This window comes from Taudactylus pleione, unplaced genomic scaffold (genome assembly GCF_031769625.1).
Source record: "Taudactylus pleione unplaced genomic scaffold, aTauple2 ptg000264l, whole genome shotgun sequence".
Lineage (NCBI taxonomy): Eukaryota > Metazoa > Chordata > Amphibia > Anura > Myobatrachidae > Taudactylus > Taudactylus pleione.
The window spans coordinates 2,654,900-2,681,219 of NW_028284666.1; the positions used below are offsets into that span (position 1 = coordinate 2,654,900).

A 26,320-nucleotide genomic window follows, 5' to 3' on the forward strand; every position below is an offset into this window, starting at 1 on the left:
TGTTTTAAAAGGGCAATCATTTAAAAGGCTAAACCAAGTTGGTTAAGACTCTCAAATAATTGCCCCTTTAAAACATCGAAAAAACTCGCCAGAAACTCACCAATGCACGCATCGCGCAGGCCATCACATTTCCCCCTACGTGAGAAGGTCTACACAAGCATAGCTCCCAACATTCTCATATGGAAACAAATCAAGACAAATTAGGCCACACTGCATATCTGCACACACCACACCTGTCAACTGTAAGGCCACGCCCATTTCTCTTGTTGAAAGCTGCCATTTTGGCCTCTGGAAATCAGGACTGTTGCCAAGCACGCACTAGTGTCTCTTATTATTTGAATTTATAGCTTAATATGACATTGGAAAATGCTGAAGAGGAACAAAATGTTGAGTGATCTAGTAGAGAAAACACATGTATATTCTACAAAGATATAAAGGCACCAACCTGGAATGGCATAGTCTGCAGCTTCACCTTGGAGATACAGGTGATTGAGCCTAGAGACTCCCTCTGCGTCCCTTCCCAGTCCTGTACAGGTTGGCTCTGAACGGACTTCCTGAGTTCAGATTTATCCCATATATTGACATTATTCACCTATATGGAAAAGACGCACATGTCTACTTACATAAGCATTTTATTGTTTTTTTATTTATACAAGCCAAGCCCATTACAACCCATTGGTTTCCTATGGCAAAGATCCTGTTACTCACCAGATAGTCAACTCAACCAACACTGCACCTAATGCTTCTGCCAATGTAAGGAGGAGATGTATCAAAACATCTGAACCAATAGAGAAGTTGCCCATAGCATCCAATCAATCTAATAGCTATGATTTATCAAATACATTCTATAAAATGATAGCTACAAGATGATTGGTTGTTATGGGCAATTTATATACCTGTTCTATTTACAAGGTTTGACACATCTCCCTTTCAGAGCCTGAAGATTGAAAGTAAATCAAATCCACTATAAAAGGTTGATTTGATAAGATATAACCAATCAGCCCCATTAACAGTCCTTATTCAGTAGCGTACGCAACTACAATCGCCTATGTATCGCAGTTGCTAAAATATGTTAATGCTTGCCAAAGCACAGCCGACATAAAGACGCCCACTGCTGCCTTCTCATATCCGTCCAGTGTCACTCTTCTGTGCAAACATCGGTACCATTGGCTAGTTGCAAACACTGCAAGTCTCCCCGCACACAGAGAGCTCTCATGCTGCGTATGCAATCACAGTGGCTAATAAATGAACAGTCCATGAAACGGCGTTCTAACGGACAGACACTCCTGCGTATTTCCGACCACCTGCCTGTCACTACCCCCAAATGCTGACAGCCTGTCACTCACTTTGCGATAGATTCCTTTGTGCGCCCGTAATTGCAAAGCAAAAGCTGAACACGTGTATGCACGATGGCAAACAATTACTCGATTTGCGCCTGTAATTGCATTGTGTCCACTACTGAATTAGGCCCTTTATTCATTTCACACATCTCCTAGCTGTGAACTAGAGAGAAGCTTCTAGAGGACCACTTGGGAGGAGGATGGGGGATAGTACTGGTGGGTTTGGGAGGCCAATTAGACTGATCAAGAAAATCAGCTGTTGTTTGGTATAGACAGTAATCAAGTTGGATGATGACTACATATGAACATGTGAATACTACAATAACGCTACTGGTGCCACGTTCAGATCAGCCCGTGTTAGTGTTCTTGACTGATGTGCCTCTGGCTATTAGATAAGGGGTTTCTAGGATTACAATGAAACACAGAGGAAAAAAACAAAAAAAAACAATCTTTATCTGGAGATCTATGTACACTGTAAGCATGATGCAAACTGAAAACAAAACATGTTACTACAATAAGGACCCCAGGCAACATGCTGGCACGGTATACAATCAAATGATTTACCAAAGGATCTTTACCTTTAATCCCCAGAAACATGATGTCTTTAATGCCCAAATAAATTCATATGTAATAAATAACTAAGCTGATCACTTCAATTTAAAGTGTTGCTATAAGCGCAGTTTTCTGTGTTATCTCTGCATTGAATTATAGAAGTTTGTCTTTCACAACATTACAGTAATACAGCAACTGATTGAGAGCACATTATCGGTGATCAATTCAAATGCAAGGCTTATCTGGACCTATAGTCATACAAATAACGAGTTGTTCTGGCACTAGAATAACTATGTACCATCTTAAAAAATACATATATAATTAAATAAAACGCAACAACCTGGGACTGTTGTCCCTGGAGAGGAGACCAGATCCAGGACTATGACCCCATCTGCTTGCAGCTGTGCTAACACCCAGGGTATTCCCTTGGCAGGCAGGCAGGGCAGGATGGGCCTCTTTCACAGCTGTTGCTGCTGTCCAGTACTGTCTGTTCCCATAGCAGCTAATTCTAGAGTTTCAGCAGCCACAGGTGCAAATGAAGAAAAGAGCATGGAAGGTGAAAGAGGACTCGAGGTCTGCGCCTCATTCTGGCCATACTTACTAGGGGAACGGGTCATGCTTTACCAGTAATGTACTGATACGGTTATGTCTGTGTAACACAATCAATCAGATCTAAGCAGTTTAGAATACTCATGACACGTGGAGATTATTCCAGAACAATCGTTTTTACTATATGGCAATATGGTTCTCATTGTAAAACCTGACAATGCGTTAGCAAACAAATTTGTAAAGCAGGATTCTGAATCAACTACTTGCATCTAGCCCAGACACCTGTGTACGAGATCTGTGGGCTAGTTACATACACCTAGCCCAGACACCTGTGTATGAGATCTGTGGACTAGTTACATACACCTAGCCCAGACACCTGTGTACAAGAGCTGCAGACTAGTTACATACACCTAGCCCAGACACCTGTGTATGAGATCTGTGGGCTAGTTACATACACCTAGCCCAGACACCTGTGTATGAGATCTGTGGACTAGTTACATACACCTAGCCCAGACACCTGTGTACGAGAGCTGCAGACTAGTTACATACACCTAGCCCAGACACCTGTGTACGAGATCTGTGGGCTAGTTACATACACCTAGCCCAGACACCTGTGTATGAGATCTGTGGACTAGTTACATACACCTAGCCCAGACACCCGTGTACGAGATCTGCGGACTAGTTACATACACCTAGCCCAGACACCTGTGTACGAGATCTGTGGGCTAGTTACATACACCTAGCCCAGACACCTGTGTATGAGATCTGTGGGCTAGTTACATACACCTAGCCCAGACACCTGTGTATGAGATCTGTGGACTAGTTACATACACCTAGCCCAGACACCTGTGTATGAGATCTGTGGACTAGTTACATACACCTAGCCCAGACATCTGTGTACGAGAGCTGCAGACTAGTTACATACACCTAGCCCAGACACCTGTGTATGAGATCTGCAGACTAGTTACATACACCTAGCCCATACACCTGTGTACGAGAGCTGCAGACTAGTTACATACGCCTAGCCCAGACACCTGTGTATGAGAGCTGCAGCCCAGACACCTGCGTATTACAGCTGCAGACTAGTTACATATACCTAGTCCAGACATCTGTGCATGAGATTCGTGGACTAGTTACATACGCCTAGCCCAGACACCTGTGTATGAGAGCCGTGGACTAGTTACATGCACGTAGCCCAGACACCTGTGTACAAGACCTGCAGACTAGTTATATACACCTAGCCCAGACATCTGTGTACGAGAGCTGCAGACTAGTTACATACGCCTAGCCCAGACACCTGTGTATGAGAGCTGCAGCCCAGACACCTGCGTATTACAGCTGCAGACTAGTTACATATACCTAGTCCAGACATCTGTGCATGAGATTCGTGGACTAGTTACATACGCCTAGCCCAGACACCTGCAGCCTACTTACATACGCCTAGCCCGGACACCTGTACAGGAGATCCGTGACTAGTTACATATGCCTAGCCCAGACACCTATGTATGAGAGCCATGGACTAGTTACATACGCCTAGTCCAGACATCTATGTATGAGAGCCATGGACTAGTCACATACAGCTAACCCAGACAGCTGTGTATGAGAGCTGTGGACTAGTTACATACACCTAGCCCAGAGACACCTGTGTATGAGAGCCGTGAACTAGAAACATACACCTAGCCCAGGATAGCCGTTGACTACTTACATACACCTATCCCAGACACCTGTGTATTAGGACCATGGACTAGTTACATACACTTAGCCCAGGCACCTGTGTATGAGGACCGTGGACTAGTTACATCCACTAGCCCAGGCACCAGTGTATGAGAGCCATGGACTAGTTACATATACACAGGTGTCTGGGCTAGGTGTATGTAATTAGTCCATGGCTCTCACACACAGGTGTCTGGGCTAGATGTATGTAACTAATCCTCTGCTCAGACACCAGTATGAGAGCCGCAGACTAGTTACATACACCTAGCCCAGACACCAGTATATGAGAGCAGAGGATTAGTTACATACATTTAGCCCAGACACATGTTTATGAGAGCAGAGTACTAGTTACATACAACCTAGCCCAAACTCCTGTATATGAGAGCAGAGAACTAGTTACATACAACCTAGCCCAAACTCCTGTATATGAGAGCAGAGGACTAGTTACATACACCTATTCCAAACTCCTGTATATGAGAGCCATGGACTAGTTACATACATCTAGCCCTGACTTCTGGGCAAGAAAAAAATGCTATATACTATGTATATAACAAACTTGAGCTGGTGACATACATCTAAGTAAAGATACTTATATGAGAAACACTTGGGCTTTTGACATTTGAAGATACTTGTATGAGGAATCTGGGCTAACGAAATAAACAACTACTAAGATGTCGTACATCAAGCTTCCTATATGGCATTATCACAAGCTGATTGTATATACAATCCAATGCTGTGGGATGAAATACAATAGAAATAACAGTCAGTGTGTATTATGCAAGCTACTCATATGCAAAAGTAATTTGTCAGAAGATCCAATTGTGTCATCCTAGATTTGTGCAGTCTTGAAACAAATTATTCAAAACCCACCTCAAGTTTTTAGAGTAAAACTGAACATATCTTCCCAAAAATGGAGAACAACACTTTCTGTATCAAACAGAAAGACAGTAGCAAGTACTGACATTAAATTGGTTTTAGGCGGCTACTGCGCCCAGTGACAGCTGGAGCTATGTGTGACCCCCTCTATGCAGATCACAGCTGCACAGCCAAACAGGTGGCATCAGCTGTCTTTGCTGAAGGAGACGGTTTTCCGCCCTCATTCAAGACCAACTCATTTATTAGTCTACTCTGATGAACAACACTGAACAGGAACAAAGCCATCCATCTATATCCATCTATTCTTCAGCAGTTCATTGATTGCCATTGACCTCATATTCTAGCCAAACCTTGTAGAGGAGAACTTGGTACCTATTTCATGAACGATTTCTAACCCTTCTTGTCCTGGTCTTACCTCTACTACGGGAATGGTGTCCAAATTTCCACCGTTGAGCTGGATCTGCTTCTCCAAATGGTAAAGCCATTTCTGCAACTCTTGTTGAGATGGACAATAAACGATTAAAGGATTGAGCAAGGGACCTAATAATAGAAGTGAGGAGAATACTGTGAATGGCTTGTGGCATGATGTACCATTGCAATGAATTGAGACTCTGACAGAGTAAAGGTTGTTTCAGTGTTTTAAAAAAGTTTTTACAGAATGCTTGCCAGGCATGAAAATGATTAATAATCACATAATTCTATTACATCATTTTAATTATTTTTTAATCACTTACATTTGACAATTGAAAACTATAATTTTATTTATGAACAATGTTAATTCACTAAGAAAATGGTTTTGGGCCCATGATGAAATCAATCACTACATTGGAGGGCCCAATGCACAAGATCAGCTCCTCCTTCCACTCTCAACGACACTTTGCTTTTGTGTAATGGCCCTAGCAATACAACCATTAGTGCTGAGGCATAGAACATTGCTGCCCAGAAGCGGCACAAGGCCGAGAGTAGGTGGTCAGGGAAAGGTTTAGTTTTCAAAACTTTTATGATTAAAAAGTTGGAAATATTTTTTAAAAAGTTTATTTATATCCTACACTGCACAATAACCTCCCACTATACATATATATTTACCTGTTATTCGGAAAGCATGCTCTTGTTCTGGTTTGGGTGGGACTTTGGAGCGCTCCAGCTTGTAAACACTCAACTCCTTTAATGGTACCAATCCCTAAACAGCAAAGAAATTAAAAAAGGAACATGACCACAAATTCCCAGGGAAGTTTAGACTGAATATAGCCTATAAACCATCTAGCTTATTATTGGCCAATAAAATACATGACCAAATTCTGAGTAAAGTGCATAGTTTGTGGCACAGTGCTGAAAGTTTTAGGCTCAAAATCTAAAGACCGGATATTCAGCTGGTGTTGTAACACATTATTTAGCGCTAGTGAAAACACGCGTACCGCAGACATCACTATTATTTCCCCATTGTATGTACCCACAGTAGTACATGATGATTTGTGAAGATCTGAATGCCACAGCAACACTAAATACAAGTAGGAGTGGGTACACTGACATTACAAACAGTCGTTATACAGGAAAACAATGGTATCTAGCTTCATTCCAGTCATAATGATAATAAAACACATGTGATAAGCCCCCGTGGATGTGAAACCTAGAGTCTGTCTAGTGTGTGCTTGTGTGGAAATATGCCTAGGGCATGCCGCATAACGACAGCAGGTTTCATAGCAGATTCTGGCCCAACTGACCAACCATTACACTTCAAGAGATTTAAGTACCAATCAGCTTTACAGTCTGTGTTTAAAAAAATGACAGTTAGGAGCTGATAGGTTGATACTTTATCTCTTTAAAAGCTTTGATAAAGATCACCCACTGCCATAAAATATAAAATGCAAACATCTCCTTCCAGCAAGACTGAAAACTGGGTTGGCTGAAGCCGCCCACCACCATTCCAATCGGATCCTATATGGTGTGAATTGGTTGACCCAAACATGGCATAATCTGAATTCACATTGCAATCCAGTTATTTGGGTCAGTGTAAATGGTACAGTCTCTCCATAGTGTGAATTGCACAGTCTCACCATACCCTCATGTGGGACAGAAGAGGTTAAGTGACTAAAGTAGCATAAACCGCTATATACTATAACCAGGCCCTGAATCAAATCCCTACACAGCCCAAACCCAGTAGAATACCACAAACATTGACAAAAACATAAATATATTTACATTTTCAGAAGGCCTGAAGAAGTTACCAAGTTTCTCATGACACAGATGAAAGGAGTATTAGTGTTATGTAAACATGTATAATGGATGTGACCCTCAAGGGGGAAAGGTCAAGAGATATTTGGGAAAGGTTGGTCTGTCTGGAATTACATGAAGTAACTTATTTGCTTTCTGCAATGTTAACTTATTTCCCAATCTTATTGCTCCTGAAATGTGACAACAGCATTTATTCATCTTTAGGAGAGCACTGTGTGTGTCCCCTGAACACGTACCTGATAGGTAAGCCCAGTGGGACCTCGGGACTGGAAGTACAGGTAGGACTGGAACAGTTCCAAATAACAGTCACTAATATCCTGAAAAGAAGGAAAGATAGAATGAGAACAATGGTCAGTGTCAGCAGGAAAATCCTACTAGACAGGATAGACCAGTCTCTAAAACGCCCACCTCATTCTAGAGGGCCACCAAAGATAATATTTGAGCTACAAAGTACTTTCAATGAGGCAACACGATTATAGTAAAACTAGCCACTGGGAGTGAAACGACAAAATAAAAAGAACAAGAAGTCAAATCGACAATATTAATTCAAAGTACTATGCACAAAAGAATACAAAAAATACTTTCTTAAAAAAAAGTGCCACCATACGTCAATAGGCTATGGCAGTTGTTCCCAAACTGGGTGGCGTGGCACCATGGGGAGCCTCAGGGAAGTTGCAGGGGTGCCTCGGGTTGGTGATCCAGTACCAAATGAAATGATTTTTAGTCAGTGTGATAGGTAAAACCAGTGCTAATGGCTGCCAAGCAAAAAATATGTGGACAAAAAGAAGCACAATTTACTTCATTTCATTTTTGCTAAATTTCTCAGTACGAAACTTTTGGCCCAGGGGTGCCGTGGAAAAAATGCAGATACTCTAGGGCGCCGTGATTCGAAAAAGTTTGAGAACCACTGGGCTATGAACTACCTTGAAAAAAAAAAAAAAATGCACATGGGGTTTATAGTGCTTTAGTTTTACAAATCATATAGAAAAGGTTACTTTATTCACCAACGTTTCAAGACCTGTACGGTCTTGTCATCAGGGTTTTTCACACCCTGATGACAAGACCGTACAGGTCTTGAAACGTTGGCGAATAAAATCATTTTTCTCTATTTACAAAGTCCATGGAGTGCCGCCTGTTGCTGTTTTTTAACAGACTTCGCATCTCTACATTATTTTAAGGAAGGCACCCCGGCATAATCGTATTGGAATAGTGAGTGCCCCTCTACATGATTATAATAAATATTTATATATATATTGCTACCTGTGGAGACTATTGTTGCAGAAAGTACAAGTGCACAACTCCAACAACACTGACCATATACTATCACATTATAAACACATTTTCCTTTTAGCACCATTATTGTTTGTTTTAATATATATATATTAAATTTTAAACCTCTATTTTTCACCTTTTTACATATGCAGCAGTAGCTGCTCTTATATAACTTACACTTTTTTACACTGCACTTTCTCTCATTAGAGTGATGCCCTGGGGTGGCTCAGCTGGGCCTGTTTGGGGGTGTCCTGTGCTCTGGATTTCAACCTTAGTAGGTTAGGGACCTACCCTCGGAGGTTGCCTGGGCGCGGTGGGTGGGCCCATAGCCATGGCCGTGGTTGTGCTGAGGCCTCTATGTGTTGCGGAGTTCTGTTGCATAATGTATTGTATATGGTTAGTGGTGTTAGAGTTGTGCACTTGTACTTTCTCTTCTTGTGTTTTACAAATCATCTACACATGGTTGAATATGCTATTTTGGAGGCAGAATCAACATTTATGAGAGCCCAGCCTATCAATACCCTGCAAATGGCTCCCTCCCCTGTGTGCATGTCACAAGCTTTAAAATATTTAGTGTATATAATGTTCAATATGTACATATATATTCTGATGATGGTAAAGAAAAAGGAAGTTTGGCTATATAACAAAAAGACGCAAAGAGTTAAAAACATTGTACCAGCAAATCACAGTCTAATATACTAGACATGAGCTCAAGGTCCAAGACAGATAAGTAAGTAATCGGAAATGAGTCAAAGGTAGTATTAGAGGGAGTGCACAGGTGAGGAGGGCAGGAATTGTACTGAGCAATGATATACCTGGTGTATAACACACGGTTTACGTAAATAGCAGTTAATTCCATTAATCCCTTCTCTAGCAAGGGTGCTTATACGCATGGTGAACAATCAGCAAAATACAGAAGTGGACAAGACCATATGCAAAGAACCAGTTTGTTACCTCAGGTACTATTTTCCCCCCTTTCCACACAGCAAAGTCCCTATACCACCTGTCCTGAGGCACATACCACACATTTCTACACTTTACGGCCTTGTAATAAAGTGAAATTACCTCACAGTATGGTAACTGTAACATTTAATGAACCAATGACTTTAGGTCAGATGCCGCAACACGAAACAGGTTTTCAAGTGTTTGCATTCTCCAGTACTTTTATTTTCTTAATTTTATCAATAGTGTTTGACTGAGACTTACATACTGGTTTTATATATTATACTGAGGATGCAAGTTACTACAAAAAAAAATACAAATCTGGAACTAGGATTCACAACAGTTACATTTACCTGGCTCTGCTGGAAGCGGAACTTGACCTTGGAATAATGAATCATTTGCCCCATATTGCGGACAATCGTTTTCTTCTTTCCCTTACGGAAGATGCTGAGGAATCTTTGGTCCACATTATCCTTCTGCACATCACTGCCGATGTCCTGTGAAGAGAGACATTATTACAAACCAAATAAACCTTTAATATAATGTTAAAATGTGTTAAGTGTGCATAAAAATGCAGCCATTATTCTACATTGCTGAAAGGACCGTAGTAATGAAAGGGTTACATCCTGTAAGGTATCCGGATACTGATATTTCTGTAGTCAGTTGGATTGTGTTCTGCAGAGTGAACTTGAGTGACCCAGTGTTTAGTTTCAGATCAGTATGCCGATCCCGTCTGAGATCTTTCCTTGACACTGGCCCAGTAATCGGAAAGCCTTTTTTCTTTTTTCTTTTTTTTGCAATGGCTCAAGGGTGGTCTCCTACAGGAGTACACTGTTTCAACATCAATCAATGGGTTTCGATTGCATGTCAAATCAATAGTCACACTAAGCATGCCTGGTAAAGCAGGGATACGGCTCAATATTTATTGGATCCTGCTTACAGGCTTCCTAACCTGATTTTCTGCACTTGGGATCTACTGTATCAATTTCTGAGGGCAGACGGATTAGAACAAGATTTAACAACCGATACACTGCTCATCTGTGTGCACGGAAACTGGACATGCAGATGTACAGTAACCAACATTCCATCTGCACCCACCAAGGTATTGATTGGTTCATTAGGCACGAAGGTTATATCAGAATAGCTTCCGCTCTGTGACATTTAGCTCCTAATGAAGCAACGTTTACGGTTTACTTTAGAAGTTGCTGAACCACAACTCCCATGGCTATTTATCCAAACGTCAGCTATTCATCACGGAAGATTTAACTCCGACACAGAGTGAGCGCTGAAGGATGCCCAAGCCTGATGCAGGTGCACTAAGGAAACAATTTACCTGCAGAACTCACAGGCTAGACAATAGTAAGTCTAATCACACACCACACCTCATGTCTGCTATGCACAACTCCCGCTAATCATCTCTCCCCACCAGATGACAGGCAGATTCGCTGTCAAAATGTTAACAGATTAACAAGAAAAACAAATGTCCTGTGTTTGAAAGCAAACAGAACGGCTGCATATTAATAGTGCTCAGGAAGAACTGCTCAGCTCACTGGCTTCCTATAAAGAGAAGAAACAAAAAGGGCTAACACCAAATGTCAGACGCTAGGCAGCTGGATTGCAGATAATTACATTGTGGCTATGCATGTTATAGGTTATACATGCACACAAAGGGCTCAGGGGAGAGCTCACACTCTAGAGGGAAAACAGATTGGAATAGTTGTTAGGGTGTAGCAGTGTAAGTTGTATAGGTTGGGGTAGGGAGACTTAAGCTGAGTACACACAAGACGATATGTCGTCCGATCCCGCAGATTGGAGCGTAATATTGGGGACATCATCTAGTGTGTACCCATGATATGCGCGCTCCAGTGGGTCGCAAACGACATCGCCTGTCAGTCCTACTGCAGGGCAGATGTCGCTAATGATGCCCCTGTCAGACCCAACATCGGCAATTGTGTATGCATTTGGCTGTATGCCGGGTCCTGTCAGTCTGGGTACACATCACAAAGTGTGTACCCAGCATTAGATTTCATGGTTGGGAAGAGTCTGATCGGGAGTGGTATGGAATGACACAAGTGGGAAGCAGCACTGGAGACGTCTAGCAAGCTGGAGGGCGCGGTAGTGATCAGAGATTGAAGGTGGAGGTGACAAGAGTGAGATAGACAATGGATGTGAGAAATAAAGCAGAGTGTGACGCCTGGGAGACTGGGGAACTTATAGTGTTGGGGACAGTGAGGAAGGTCTGAGGGATGTGGTGACTCTGGGGAGGGGGGGATAGGAAGCTCTATTTTAGAAATATTGAGCTTCAGGTAGCGTTAGGACTTCCATGTGGAGACGGCACAGAGGCAGCTGGTCAAAGGAGATAGTATAGAGGAAAGGTAGACTCCAGGATTATCAGTTTAGAGCTGGTTAAGGAGTGGGGATTGAATGAACATATTGGTCCGCTAAAGGTAAGGGGTATACAGTAATACATAACATCCATATATACATGCAACACAATGGGGCAGGTGTACTAAGCTCTGGAAAGTGATAAACTGGAGAGTGATAAATTACTAACCAATCAGCTCCTGTCATTTTTTTAAACACAGCTTGTAACATGACAGTTAGGAGCCCAGTGGCTGGTAGTTTATCACTTTCCAGAGCATAGTACATCTCCCCCAATAAGAGAATATGGGGCCCATTTATCATGGAGTTTTCGCATACGCAAACAAACTCGTTGTGTATGATAAATGGTGCTCCAGCCAATCAGCTCCCAACTGTCATTTTTCAAACAAATGTCAGTTAGGAGCTGGTTGGTGGGAGCACCCTTATCATAAGCAACGAGTTTTAATACTCGTTTTGTATGATAAAACTCATTGATAAATGGGCCCCTCCATCTGGCAGTATCTACAATGTAACCAATAAGTGCCCGGCATCTTCTTCAGAGTGACAGTTGGATTCTTTAAAAGTTGCCCTTTGCACTATTTCCCTGCAGATTTATTCAGACTGTCAAAGTAACTAACAGCACCCAGAGTGGTTGGGGTGGGGATTATCGAGACATGTACTGAATTATTCACAACCTGATAATCCTTGCACACGCCAGGTTACCGTAATTAATTTTCTGTTATTACCCTATCCAGTTCAGAGGTTCCCTCCTATGTCTATTACTGCCTCTATTATATTATGTAAGCTAGGGCCTGACTCACTATGGATCACAATATTGCGTACGCATGCAGTTCAACTACGATAGCAAGTAAATCCATTGCGATCGCAATGCAAACTCAGCACAACATAAGGACGCCCACATTACCTTACACACATCGGTAATGCTTAGCAGAATATCGAAACCATCGGTACAATCGAGTACCATCGCAGTGTCATGCACACTTGCACAAGCCCTGACCTTACTCAGAAATTGCCAACAACCACGCACGCTATGAGACCTCACACTGCGTATGGCCACAGAGTGGATAATTTATGCACGCTCCTGCAGCGGCGCACTGGCACGCCTGCGTTTCCCCGACCACCCCCTCATCAACACCCACAAATGGCTCATCCTGTCAATCACTCTGCGATGGGTCTGCATAGCCAGTGCCCATCGCAGCAGCCGGTTTGCGCACTGCGATACGCACGCATGTGCAGTGCGAAACAATTGACAGATTTCGTGTGTAATCGCAGTTGCGTACAGTAGTGAATCAGGCCCCTAGTTCACTAATTTTACAAATATTATATTTATTTATTTACATTATATTTCACTGCCCTGTCTCTCTGAGCTAGGTGACAGCTTTTCAAACTACACTTTCTGGAGGAGAAGTGTAATGAAGGAAGGACTGGCAGAGATCGCTATGGTCTCACAGGTCAGTTAAAACCTAGATAATAGCAAAGTATAAAGCAGTAACGTTGAATATGTGGCCCCCTCAAGCCTTCATGACTTTATACGCAGAGGAATTAGTTTTAAATACATACACGGGGCCATATTCAATTTGGAGCGAAAAGTCTGTTGCCGGACTTTTCGCAGTCATCGGAGGTTTTGGCTGTGATAAAGTATTGCGCTCACCCCCGCTTATCCCCGTTTTCAATTCCAAATCGTCGAAAACGGGGGAAGGCGAAAACGGAATCGCCGAAAAGTCCTGTCTTTTTTGGGGAAATCAGCCTGACACCCCCCTAAAGATACTCTGACATGGGGGTTCACTATGGGTACCCCCGAATAGCCCAGCTAAAGGTATTTGGGGTCTTCAAATGGTCTCAATAGGTGCTATTTAGCGTCTTTCAGCAAGTGGTGGAGAATAGCATTTTGCACAGTTTTTTTGGAAAAATAAGTATTCCCATCAAATTTGGGGTACATGAAAATGGGTGCAAGCATATTTAAAAGAAAAAAAAAAAAAAAAAAAAAAAAAAAATCGCTAAAGTCAAGCATTAAAATGCGCAAAAAAAAAAAAAACGCACCTTCAGCAAAACATCTGTAATCCACAAAACACCTCCCCCATACTTGCAGAACCCCCCAAAGGCTATTTCGCTAGTTTTTGAATTTCTACCCCACACTTTGAACTTTTTCGCCCACATTTTCAAAGTGCTTTTTTTGGGGTGACCTGTGTGGTTTTTTTTAAGAGTTTTTGGACGCAGTTAGCATTAAGGGGGGGTGTACAAAGGGAATGGGTATGATATACCGCCGGCCCCATGGCCAGTGGTTCGATTCCCATCAGCGGCAGCCCGACAGGAGCAGAGTGCGAAGCAGCGGAAGCCCGACAGCGCTGGAAATCCCGATCGTGGAAAGGTAAGTATGTACTAACCTAACCTCCCTAACTCTAACCCTCCTTAGGGGTGCCTAACCCTAACTTCCCCCCCAAATGCCTAACCCTAACCACCCCCTTCCCCGCTGCCTAAACCTAAGTCCCCCGGGGGGTGCCTAAGTTCCCCCCAGGGGTGCCTAACCCTCCTTCCCCCTAGCCTAACCCTAACCCTCCCAGGGGAGGATGCCTAACCCTAAGTCCCCCCTGGGAGCCCTAAACCTAACACACCCACCCCTCCCCCCCCCCCACCCCCGCGCGCGGCTGTCCACTCGCGGCACCTGGCATCACTACGATTGTGATGCCGGGCGCCGGTCTCCCGGCCTCGGGGAAATGCGGGCGTCTACATCTAGACGCCCGGCATTTCACCCATGCCGGGATAAGACAGTCGGGAAGCCGGCTGCCGGTATTTAGGCAGTCGGCTTCCCGATTGCTTCCCGTACAAAGGGTGCACAGTGGTTTCCGCACCTCTGCACCCCAAAACTCCAATTCTGTACTTTTTTCGACTGGGTATTCATAGGCGAAACTTTTTCGCCTACTACATTGCATTGCGTTTTTGCACCGGCGAAGATGGCTTTTTGCTCCAAATTGAATACGGCTTACAGTCGCAGATGAAGCACAATGGAACCTGGCGTGAGAAAAAGTTGCGGATGCTGCCTATGTACTTCGTATACAGAGTCAGAGTCAGAGTCAGACTCAGGTTGTGTAATCTAGCAAAGTAGTTTTGTCACTTCCAGGTATTTTATATGAATAAGATGCACATTTTGAGCGAGCAAAACTCTCTGCGTGGACGAGGGACTATTTGGAGCGAGTGAAGCCACAATATGAGGACACATCTGTATCATTTATGAGACTAGCTTACATATGGCAAGAGTCTACACTGGAAGATCAGTGAGGACTGCATATGCAAAGCTCTGGACTACAGACCAAAAACATAATTGTCAATAGCGGTTAGTTTGTGGAATTTGTAATTGGGTGATTTTTACACACCCTGCAAGAGCAATCCACAATTACACAAGTGTCATAGTTACTGGATACATGGGTGTCTGCTATTGTCAGGGTTCCCAATCTCCAGTCAATGCCTTGCAATAGCTACTGGATTAACTGTGCATTGGAATGTTGATCTAGAGAGAAGGACAACCCATCCCACCAAGGAATGTCCTTTGCAGGGAATGGGCAAAACTCCACTGTACAGAATGACAAACTGCTGCTCCACTAGGATGACTAAACAGGATTATCGGAAAACCTTGGATACACAGACTATGGAACGGAATCATAGAACAAAAAAAAAAAAAAAAAGAGAGAGAGGGCGTTCCCACAGTGTGGATAGTCATAATCTGGCAAAACAGTTAGATTTTTATATGCACCCATCATCACCTAGGGAAATATTGCAATTCTGTAGATTGTAACCTCTTTTGGCAGGGTTGTCACTCCTGTGTATTTAGGAATATGCAAATGTTAATGGCCTGTATCTACGGCTTACCTTGTACAGCACTGCGGCTGCATTTAAAAGTAATTTTCCTAAAACCCTGCACCTTACGCAGATGAGCAGCACAAAAAGGCGTTACACGTGTTTCGGTGATGCATTGTTTTATGTTTTCCATGAATGTTTACCAATACAATCTATTGTACTTAGAGCACATGACAAATTAGTAAATCATGCTAAAAGTTTAAAAGTGTTGTTAATAATTTAGAATGTAATAGAAGAAAAAAGTCCATAACAAACCACTCATCCTATTTTTAAGTGGCAGACATTTACTAGACGTCCAAAAGTACTTACAAAGCTGATAGCGAGTTGGGAGCAAGACAAAAAAAAAAAACAGGAAACTCTGGACAAACCATAATGCAATGCAAGGGTGCAAATATTTATTTTTTCTGCACGCAGGATAAATCCAGCCTGCTTTTGCATGTATCCCAAAAACACTGGACAACTTCATGCTTGCAATGCTATTTTCAACTGAGTTTAGACACACTCCTCTCTAGTCTAAAGGGGGGTATCCACTAGACGATAAAGTTGAACGATTGCACGATAATGATAAAATCGTTCGATAATCATTCGGTAATCGTTCAAACATTGTTTGCAAATCGTGCAGTGATTGTTTCTAACGATGTACAATGCGCGCTCCCGCTGGTCGTTTGATCGTCTCCTCCATCGACTGAACATGCAGGTCAATTTCACTTGATTGCTTACAAATCGTTTACACATCGTTCACGCTGAACGATCAAACGATGAACCACTGTCTGCCCACTATAGCTGAGAGCTCTCAATCACAGATTAAAACAACATAGTTTATTATTGTTAGATCTTTTGCAAATTGTTCAGAGTGGAAGATCATATTTCAAGGGAAACTTCAAGGCAAAATCGTTGGACAGGGATAAAATCGTCTAGTGGATGCCCCCCCATAAGGGGTCTAGTTACTAAGCAGTGTTAGGAGACAGAGTGAAAAGTGATAAGACAGTGCCAGTCAATCAGGTCCCAACTGTCATTTTTCAAACACAGCCTGTGAGATGACAGTTGGGAGCTGATTGGCTGGCACCTTATCACAGACTTATCGCTTTTCACTCTGTCTCCTAACACTGCTTGGTAATAGACCCCTAAATCTCTCAGCATCTTTAAAATCTGCCCGGACTGCATTACCTCCCAACATTCATAAATTGTAGATCAGGACTGCATCACGGCTAGCGCGCACCTCAGTGAAAAAAAGGGTGTGGCCTCATTGCTGCTAGGCCACGCCTCTTGTAGCATGGCACTTTTGGTGCGTGACCACGTATCACGCCTTCCATGTCTCGTCATGCTGGGGGCAAGCCCAGTACTCCGGCAGCTGCTGGGCTACCCCTTGCCTCCTACCAGTACTAAATGGATTTTACGTGCATGCACAATGCATCCATTCACCTTCCCTGGCACCGCAATGACAAGAGTGTCCCCAACCTCCCAATCCCCAACGGGAAACTGTGGCCCGCGAGTGGGAAAGTGCCCGAAAAGCAGGTCTGTCACGTTGAAATCGAGATGGTTGGGAGGTATGCAATCCCTAGGTGTGAGCAGAGCACAATGGGGAAATGTTATGAAGAACGATTATTGAAGCAAGATTTAAAGCACCAATTATTTTTAAGACAATAGCCAGCTTTCAGTGTTATTTTCTAATCAGATTCAGTTTTGCCTTAAAAAAAATTGCAGCTTTAAATTCTATAGCAAAAATACCAAGATTCCTGGGAAGAACAAATACTTGTTCCACATAAAATACCCTATCCATGGAATCCATCCTACATTCACACAGCAGTTCTGTCCGGTACACTGATCCTGCCCAGCAGGAGAAGAGGCTATTCCTGACTCTTACTTTTTATGTTAGAATGTGGCCCCAGTGAAATAATAAGATGGACAATAGGCCCAAGCCAATTAAAGCAACAGAGTGTTGCAGATGGCTGCTCCTAGAGGGCATCTCAAGGACAAGACAATTTTTACAGAAGCCACCAAGTAAAAACACCCCAGTAACAAATTAAAGCCCTAAAGTGATTGTACAAGTAAACTGAAAGCATACCATGACATCCCATTTACAAACTTTCATCACGGCTTGTGAAACCTTTTTTTCAAAAATTTTATTTTTGAAGTCAACAGACAGAATATAATGTTCCAATACATATACCACAAAAGTATATTATATTCACAATATCAAGGCAACAATGAAGTGAACAAAAAGCTTGTAATATGTTCAACTTGTGTTATTGTAATAAGCAGTTTTTTCCCAACCAGTATAAAAATAACAAAGAACATATTGTAGTGACTTCAACAACAATAATGAAGGAAAGATAGAAAATGGGTAAAGGGGAGAGAGAAAAGAGAAAGAGGAAATGGAAAAAAAAAAAAATGGTGGGGGAAGTAAGATGGGAAGGGGATATGAGCCATGCGCACCCAGGTCCAAAGTGTAGGTAATTTGGGGATCCTGTAGAACAGGGGTGGGAACCTTTTTTCTGCCGATGGCCATTTTGATATATATAACATTATTCGCGGGTCTGGCGCAGGCCACGCCCCTCCGTGTGAGTCACACAGTGACGGGGCCATAATTTCCGGTGATTCTAGCAACGACTGGAGCATCTTGAGGATGCTCCGGGTAGCTAGAAGGGCAGCGGTGTGACCGTCTGAAGTGTCCTAAGGATGCTCCAGGCGGCACTGCTGCATAGATTCTAGCTGCAGGGTGCCATTCTAGGCAGCCGGCTAGCAGAAAAAAGCTCAGAGGGCCAGACCAAACGATTCCGTAGGCCTTATACGGCCCCCGGGCCTGAGGTTCCCCATCCCTGCTCTAGAATCATCCTAGTTTCATACCATTGTGTTGATTTGAAACATTGTTGTATTTGTCTTTTAATCTCAGTATTTAAAGTATCAATAAAGCTTTCCCAGATTGAGAAGAACCGCTCTGGTTTTCTTTTCCTTGTAAAGGGAGGAGTCAACCCAATCCATTTTGAAAATATAGAATCATTTCTCTTTGAACATAGCTAATAAAGGAGGGGTAGGATGAATTCATTGTTGGAGGATACATTTTTTACCTACAGCCGAGATAATCAACAAATAGTTTTATACAAAGAATCAAACAATATGTGTGAGGAGAGAGTGCGCAACACCTGCAGCCTTTCTATTTCTCAGAAAAAAAAGAGTATCGCCCTACTCAGAAAATAATGCAGAAATGGAAACAATCTGAGTATAAGGCGGCACTGGATATAACATAAAATGTGTATCTACTTAATGGTACAGAAAAAGACAGGAAGAGTATAGCAAGAACCAAACTTAACAGTTCGTTACTCAGTCCATATCCTTCATGTCTGATCAAAATCTTCTGGATATCTCAGTGTTGTCACATGTTATCCGGGAACCCAAAAAAAACCATACAAAAATAAACTTTTAGGTGTAGTCCTGAAAAGAACAATTTCCACACAGCAGGAATATTTAGGACGGCAGTCTCTGGTATGATCACTACAGAGCTACGTACCTCAACTGACATATCTGCAAGTGGGGGAACTCCTATCTGGGTATCTTTACGTCCAAAAACCACACGACTTCTTAAAACAATAATAGAGAAATCTTTGGATGCGTACCCTACTTACGGGCAGGAGACGAATGTTAATGCTCATCAAGGTTTTTTTTTTTATTGTTTCTTCCAGTTTCTTAGCAGTGTAAGAATAACTGGCTGAATTAAGTGGTTGAAGCAGGTCTGTATGCAGCATGGAAGCTGTGGTGCTGTCAGATGATGATACACAGCAGTGGATGGTAAATAGCGAGAAATCCACAAAGTAGCAATGAGAGTCACAGAGGACACGATCTCAGGATACAAGGAGTAAACCTGGAGCCTGAACAGTTCTAGGCTCCAGGTTAACTTGATAAGCATTAACATTCGTCTCCTGCCCGTAAGTAGGGTACGCACCCAAAGGTTTCTCTATTATTGTTTTAAGAAGCGGTGTGGTTGTTGGACGTGATGATACCCAGATAGGAATTCCCCCACTTGCAGATATGTAAGTTGGAGTACATAGCTCTGTAGTATTCATACCAGAGACTGCCATCCTAAATATTCCTGCTGTGTGGAAGTTGTTCTTTTCAGGACTACACCTAAAAGTTTCTTTTTGTATGTTTTTTTGGGTTCCCGGATAATATGTGACACTGAGATATCCAGAAGATTTTGATCAGACATGAAGGATATGGACTGAGTAACGAACTGTTAAGTTTGGTTCTTGTTATACTCTTCCTGTCTTTTTCTGTACCATTAAGTAGATACACATTTTATGATATATCCAGCGCCTTCTTATACTCAAATTGTTTCCATTTCAACAATAGTTTTATACAGCCCTTAGAAACTCTAGTTGTCCCCATAATATATCCCAACACTGCCCATTCCGGCGTTTGGATTAGGCCTCCAGTTCTCTACTAAAAGACTGCTTCTCATTTATGTGCACCAGTCAATGTACTAGTCCTTACACGTACTGTCTGTTTTTAATAATATGCAGGTGCTGAAGCTGGTGATGTTTAGTTTTAACTGTAAACTACATAGTTTGCTCTTTGTGGAATCAAAAACTTTAAGACACTGCAGTCTACGGATCCACTTTGACCTACTGACATCCAGAGGCGTCAGTACGATTTTATATGGAAGGGCAAGATATAATGCAATATTGGTGCCCTAGTCTCCCTCTCCATCCAACTTACCTGTTGCTGGGTGGAGGCAGGTTGGTAGCACGGGGGAGGAGGAGGCAGGCACCACAGAGGAAGGGGAAGGTGGGACCACCAGGGAGCAGGAGGCAGGGACTGTGCGTTATAGCAATAGGCTGCACAGCCCCTGCACTGATTGCAGGATGAGGTGTAATGTGCAGTCTTTTAACTTAAAGACCGCACATTACACTTCCCCCTACTCCGTGCAGTGCAGGGGCTGTGCGGCTAATGCTATACTTCATTAATGCCGCTCCACTGAGGCCTCAAATGTTGGGGGGTTCGAATCACCCCCTTTCCCCTCTGTTTCGATGCCTATGCTGTCATCACAGAGGTATTTTGTGCCTCAGACCACAAAATGACTTCCTCTATATAGACCTGGGTTTTACAACAAGTGGAACATTTACCTCAAGGGGCAGCTTGGCCTGTAAAATGTAACTCTAAGTAAAGTTTCATGTATTGTTAAAATTACTAATTTCTGAAGAATAGAAGGAGCATTTGTATAGTTTAAAGATATATGGGGTAATTAAATCATTATTTACACATATAAGGTGGAGCTTGATATAAATGGACATATTGTAGGGGCTACTGGGCATACATTTACACACATTACAAAATAACCTACTTTAAATAGTTCAGCTTCTATCTGGGACAGAAAACAGTGCTGTGCGTGTCAGAATATCCTGGGAACGGATTACAGCTCACTATTGTTATAGGCTCTATTTAGGGGCCCAGTCTAGAGGCTCCATTTGTGTCTCATATGCGTAGAATTAACACCACCCCCCTCCGCTTTACTTCAGATCCATGAAGCAGGATGGTCCTATTCTGTCCTGACTGCCAATTATGCAGAATAACACAGATCCTGTGCAACACCTTTACCTCGCTCTTTAAAAAAAGAAGGTTACAAGCAGAAGGAAATTGGCCTCCTAACACATTTATCCCAGCCTCATTGGAGCCACAGAGAGAGATACAAAGGCGGTGGGAAAACAAAAAGGTGCTGCAAAGTCAGCTCTCACCACCGCTCACCCATGACTTCAAATAAAACAGATTAGTGTGACACCCTGGCTGATCGGGCGGCTGCTGGAGTCACACTGCTGTTTGCTGCTCCACAGCTGGAGTGTGTGACATGGGGAAACACACACATCAATCTTCTGTGAATCAGTAAAGAATAATTTACATGAAATATAAGTCAGGACATTGTTTTACAACACAAGCGTCCCATATGCAAACATACATTTTTCTTAAATAAGGCCGCTGCATTATTGCGAATGAACTAGTATGCTCCCCTTTTCCAGGATCTAAGTTATTGGAAAAGAGCGTTGTAACATACTTTTGTTACACTATTTTTTTTTTTCGTCTTCAATGAACCTATGATTAAATTTCAGGGAACATTTGATCACACAGAGAGCCTCTGAGAGACAATTTAGAAACAGGATCTTTCCAGAGCAATGAATCAGATCCGTAGAGCAGAGGTGAGTGACCCCAGCAGACACACAGGTACGTTCTCATACCACGCCTTTGTATGACAGAAATATGACTAAGCAAATCGCCCGCATAATACACAACTGTTATGATGTCAGATGCAATAAGAATAATATTAACACCTTATCCTCCTGGAACCGTGTTTCATTGAAAGAAATATGCTGAAGGGTAGCAGCATCATCATCCTGTTTCTGGCTGCTCATTAAAGTATCTGGATAATTGGCGTTTAATTTTAAGGAGGATAGGCGTGCCTTCCATTAATGATCAACTCGCCCATCTGGTTCCGTGACTGGAGGAACGTGCCAAGATAATCTCTGTCCACAGACATACCTACATATTTTGGTGAAGGGCTGAATTACTAAGCAGCAAGCGTAATTAATAAAAACTAAAAAATGTAAGAGCCAAATTACTTATGGCAATTATAGGGTAACTAAGTATATGGATGGAAATTGCTTAGATCCAAAGCGCCTGGATGTATGAATGGTACATTTAGTATCACAAAGGTGCAGCTTGCTTGACGAACTATGCCATCAAAATATTCACCCCCTCAATTCACTCCAAGTAATGATCCCTTCTCCAGTCAATACTTTGTACACTTTAGTGGGGAGGGGATTCAATTCTATGTAATGTGCCAACAGACATCACCAGGTGTGTACACTACGGTAAGAAATCTTTGCTAGCTTTCCTGCGCACCATTTGGATACCAGAAAACATGAGCGAAATGTACATCGGCGCAGAGCTCATTCACAACTGTTCCAGAGGCACTCTACAGCACATCGCCATCCCCTTTAAATTAATACAGCGCCCCCTACAGTGCCGATAATGCTGATTGGACAGCTGTCACCAAACCACAGCGGCTGTCCAATTCTCCTTTGTGTGATGGGGATCAGAGTGTACAGACAGCTCTCACACTGAAAGCTGATCACCCACTGGACCGCAGCTTGAGGTATTTTCTTGCCATTAAGGGTTGTACAGCATTGAATATGAGCACCATGCTCTCTTCACCACAAACATTGAATGAACCCCTTTTATTATGATGTGTATTCTGAGTTCAACAGCTGGACATTTACAAAGTGCTGTGTATATTCAGCTTTTGGATCCATATTGCAAAGATGTTGGCTTTCATTCATGGATGTCTGCGAGACGCAGGCTCAGGTAAACAGGATTTTGTGTAACCCTTCAGCTATAAACTATACAACAAATTAAGCTCCCAAACGCTGCTCTGCTGACATTTCACAAATCAGACCAACTGGTCTATTTACTAAAGTGCGGGTTTTTAGAAGTGCAGTTGTTACCCATAGCAACCAATCAGATTGTAGCTATTATCTCCTAGAAGGTGCTAGATAAATGTTAATTAGAATCTGATTGGTTGCTATGGGCAACAACTGCACTTCTAAAAATACGCACTTTAGCAAATATACCACCTAGACAGAATATATTTTACACATTCAGATACCTATTACTTCTACATAGGTAACTTAGACCACCTTTATCAACTGTCTTTGTATTATAAAAAAAAAAAAAAAGTCTATTAAAGGTCCATCTCATATAGGTATTATTTTAGAATTACATTTTTGGGTTTATTCATTTGAAAATACCCCACATACAGGTATGCCAATGTGGTCTTTTACCAGATCTGCTATATGCATGGAGGTGTTTACCAACACTGAGACAATGCGCCTCCAAAAAGAAAGTCTGGCTCGCAGACAGTCAGGTCAGCAGAGTTACATAAAAGTGCCTGCAGTACTCTGATAGACTGCAATGAAATGACAGCACAGACAGAGTGAGTCATACAATGAAACCAGACAGGTGCTGGATTCCATTATCTCAATTGCCTTTTGTGCCATCGGGTTTATTCCACAAACCGTATATTATAAAAATAAATAGACAGGCATTAAGGGTCATTAGGGCAGATGGAATGTGTACAAATATGCTTCACAGTTCATAGTGTTTACAATACAGTCCGCCATTTTATGCAGTGCGCGTACATTTTAAATAAAAAAGACTCCACCTATTGGGTGTAAATGTAGCACCTTCTGACGGAAGGAGGTAAGCAGAATTGGGGGCAATATTTGCCAGATTCCGGATAGGCATATGTTGAGGTTATTTAAGCTCTGTCCTACATGTAAAAAAATTTAGTTCTGGAGCCAAAATGACTTAAATGAGATTGAAGGGTGAGTTCCCTGCAGACCCATGCATGCCGGGCTTCAGCCCACATTTAGGGCGGAATTCAATTCTTTATAGCCGCTATCGCGCCTGACAGAGCTATTCAATTCTTGCTCCTGTCGGGCACGCTGAGCTGCCAGCGCTACATTTCAGCTCGCAGCCCCTGGGGGATGAGAGCTGAAATGTGCGAAAAGTGACATGTTTGGGCACCCAAACATCACTTTTCGCGATAGCGCCCAGCACTTTGGTCGGGTTTAGCTGCTTTACGCGGCTAAACCTGACCTCTATGGGCGCAATCAGCGCGAACATCTTGGACAATTGTATAGCGGCCCGCGATCTCCTGTCACTTTAGACGGGAGATGCGGGCCGCAAATACAATTGAATTCCGCCCTTATTAATGAGACGCCTTTTTATTTGGATAACTGAAAATATAAAATAAAGTATTTATAAAATAATATATATTTTTTTTATTACATTTGCTTACTTTCCACTATGCAAATTTCCAGTTTGACTTACAAATGAAAAAGAACGTGATGGACTGTCCTAGGTTACAGCTCCTCTTGTCTGCAGGGCCTGATTCAGAGATGTACGCTAATGCAAACGCAGATTCTACTTCTTACGGAACGCTATAGCGAAAATATGCTAATATCTCCGAAAGCTTACCCGCGCATAGGGACACTCACTGCTTACTTCTCATATCTGTCTGACCTACAATGACGTACAACAGCGTAAACATCGGAAAAATCAACGCAGCTTCTGAGTCAAGTCTGACCGGTCTCAAACACTGCGTCTCTCCTGACTTGCAGAGAGCCAGGGAGCTCTCATGCTGTGAAGGAGATCACATTGGCTAATTTATGTACCTCCATGAAACTGCATCTAAATAGTACCGAAACGCCTGCATTTCCTCAACCACCCCATCACCTCCCCCAAACACTGACTACCCATCACTCACTTTGCTAGTGAATCCTCTGTGCGAGCGCAATCGCAAACTAATCATAGCGCGGACGCAGTGTAGCTTTCACGCACGATGACTAAAAATCGCTCAATCTCCATACATATCAGCATTGCTTAAATCTCTCACTCAGGCCCTCAGTTACCTTATGGTTACCAGTTTTTCCCCAGCTTAGTTGTTCTGCACTGCAGCTCAACAAATGATGTGGTTAGTGTCTGTAAAACCAAACACATGTCCTAAAAAGTATACATATATAAGATTTAATTTCGGCGTGCATTTACCCACATGTATCCTCCCCTGACCTGCAAATTTCCACTGAACGTAGTTCTACAGACAAAGTAGCACCTCCTATAAGGTTATTGATTGCCCCCCTCTTCTTTCACAACATTTACTTCTTCATGTGTTTACGAAACGTGAAAGTTAATGATGCATGGCTCTCGCCACGCACTGACAGCAAAACTATCTAATCAGGGGAAATCAACAATAGGATGAAACCGGCGTCATGGTGGTTTTAATAAAATAATAAGATAGTATTTACAAAGCATAGACGCAATCAGTCACTATCCAGCTATCTTCCTAGTAGTGGGACTGGGTAGTGGCATGAGGGCTGAAGAGACATGATTCCCAGCCTCGGCAGACAGACAGTATGTACTAAGACTTTGCTACTGCATTAACAGTGTGGGTCCTTTATGAAGCTCAATGTTCTGATTAGCAAATGATCATGTACAGTGTGTTTCCCATGGGATTACTAGAGAGTGAGGAATAGACTGGAAGCCTATCCCAAATTCCAAGCAGACAGAGGTATGTACACAGCAGATGTGCTTGATAAGACAGAGACCCAGAAACAGAGTTAACCCTTCCTTCTCAGACGGTCCTGCACCCAGTGCATCAGCAGTCACTGATCATACACAAAGCAGGGACTTTTGTATTACAATGAAATGTGCTTACCTTCCCAGGGATGTAGTGCAGAATGTTGTCCGAGTTAGTCACTCTCCCAACCCCACTTTCATTCCCAAACAAATATGTCCACTTAGTTCTGCTGTCCTGCCTGTGGAGAGAAGGTGGTGTTGAAATAGCAGTATGGTTTATTTTAACCATTAGACACTTCTAATAGTTGATATGAAATATTAGACTGACACTGGTGGCTCACCGCTGCATGAGCTGTACTCTTGTCTGTCATGATCCCATGTGGACAGGACATCTTTAGGTTATGTCAGAATAATGTTAGTTATCGCTGCTCAGCTTTCTTCCCATTTAACATTTTAATAACCATTTATCGTTACAGATTCTGGCAAGT

General features: G+C 42.6%; 1 protein-coding gene across 1 annotated transcript in view; it reads right to left on the bottom strand.

Annotated features, from left to right (window-relative positions):
• The window catches only part of PLEKHN1 (pleckstrin homology domain containing N1), a gene marked incomplete at its 5' end in the record, with an annotated part of 39,021 nt that extends 12,950 nt beyond the window's left edge, over positions 1–26,071 (bottom strand). Inside the window, 6 exons of the mRNA XM_088481101.1 lie at positions 446–592; positions 5,446–5,570; positions 6,117–6,210; positions 7,499–7,579; positions 9,830–9,973; positions 25,972–26,071. Coding sequence (XP_088337227.1) covers positions 446–592; positions 5,446–5,570; positions 6,117–6,210; positions 7,499–7,579; positions 9,830–9,973; positions 25,972–26,071 — 691 coding nt within the window. The remainder of the gene's footprint in view (positions 1–445; positions 593–5,445; positions 5,571–6,116; positions 6,211–7,498; positions 7,580–9,829; positions 9,974–25,971) is intronic.
• Between the last annotated feature and the right edge of the window lie 249 nt (positions 26,072–26,320).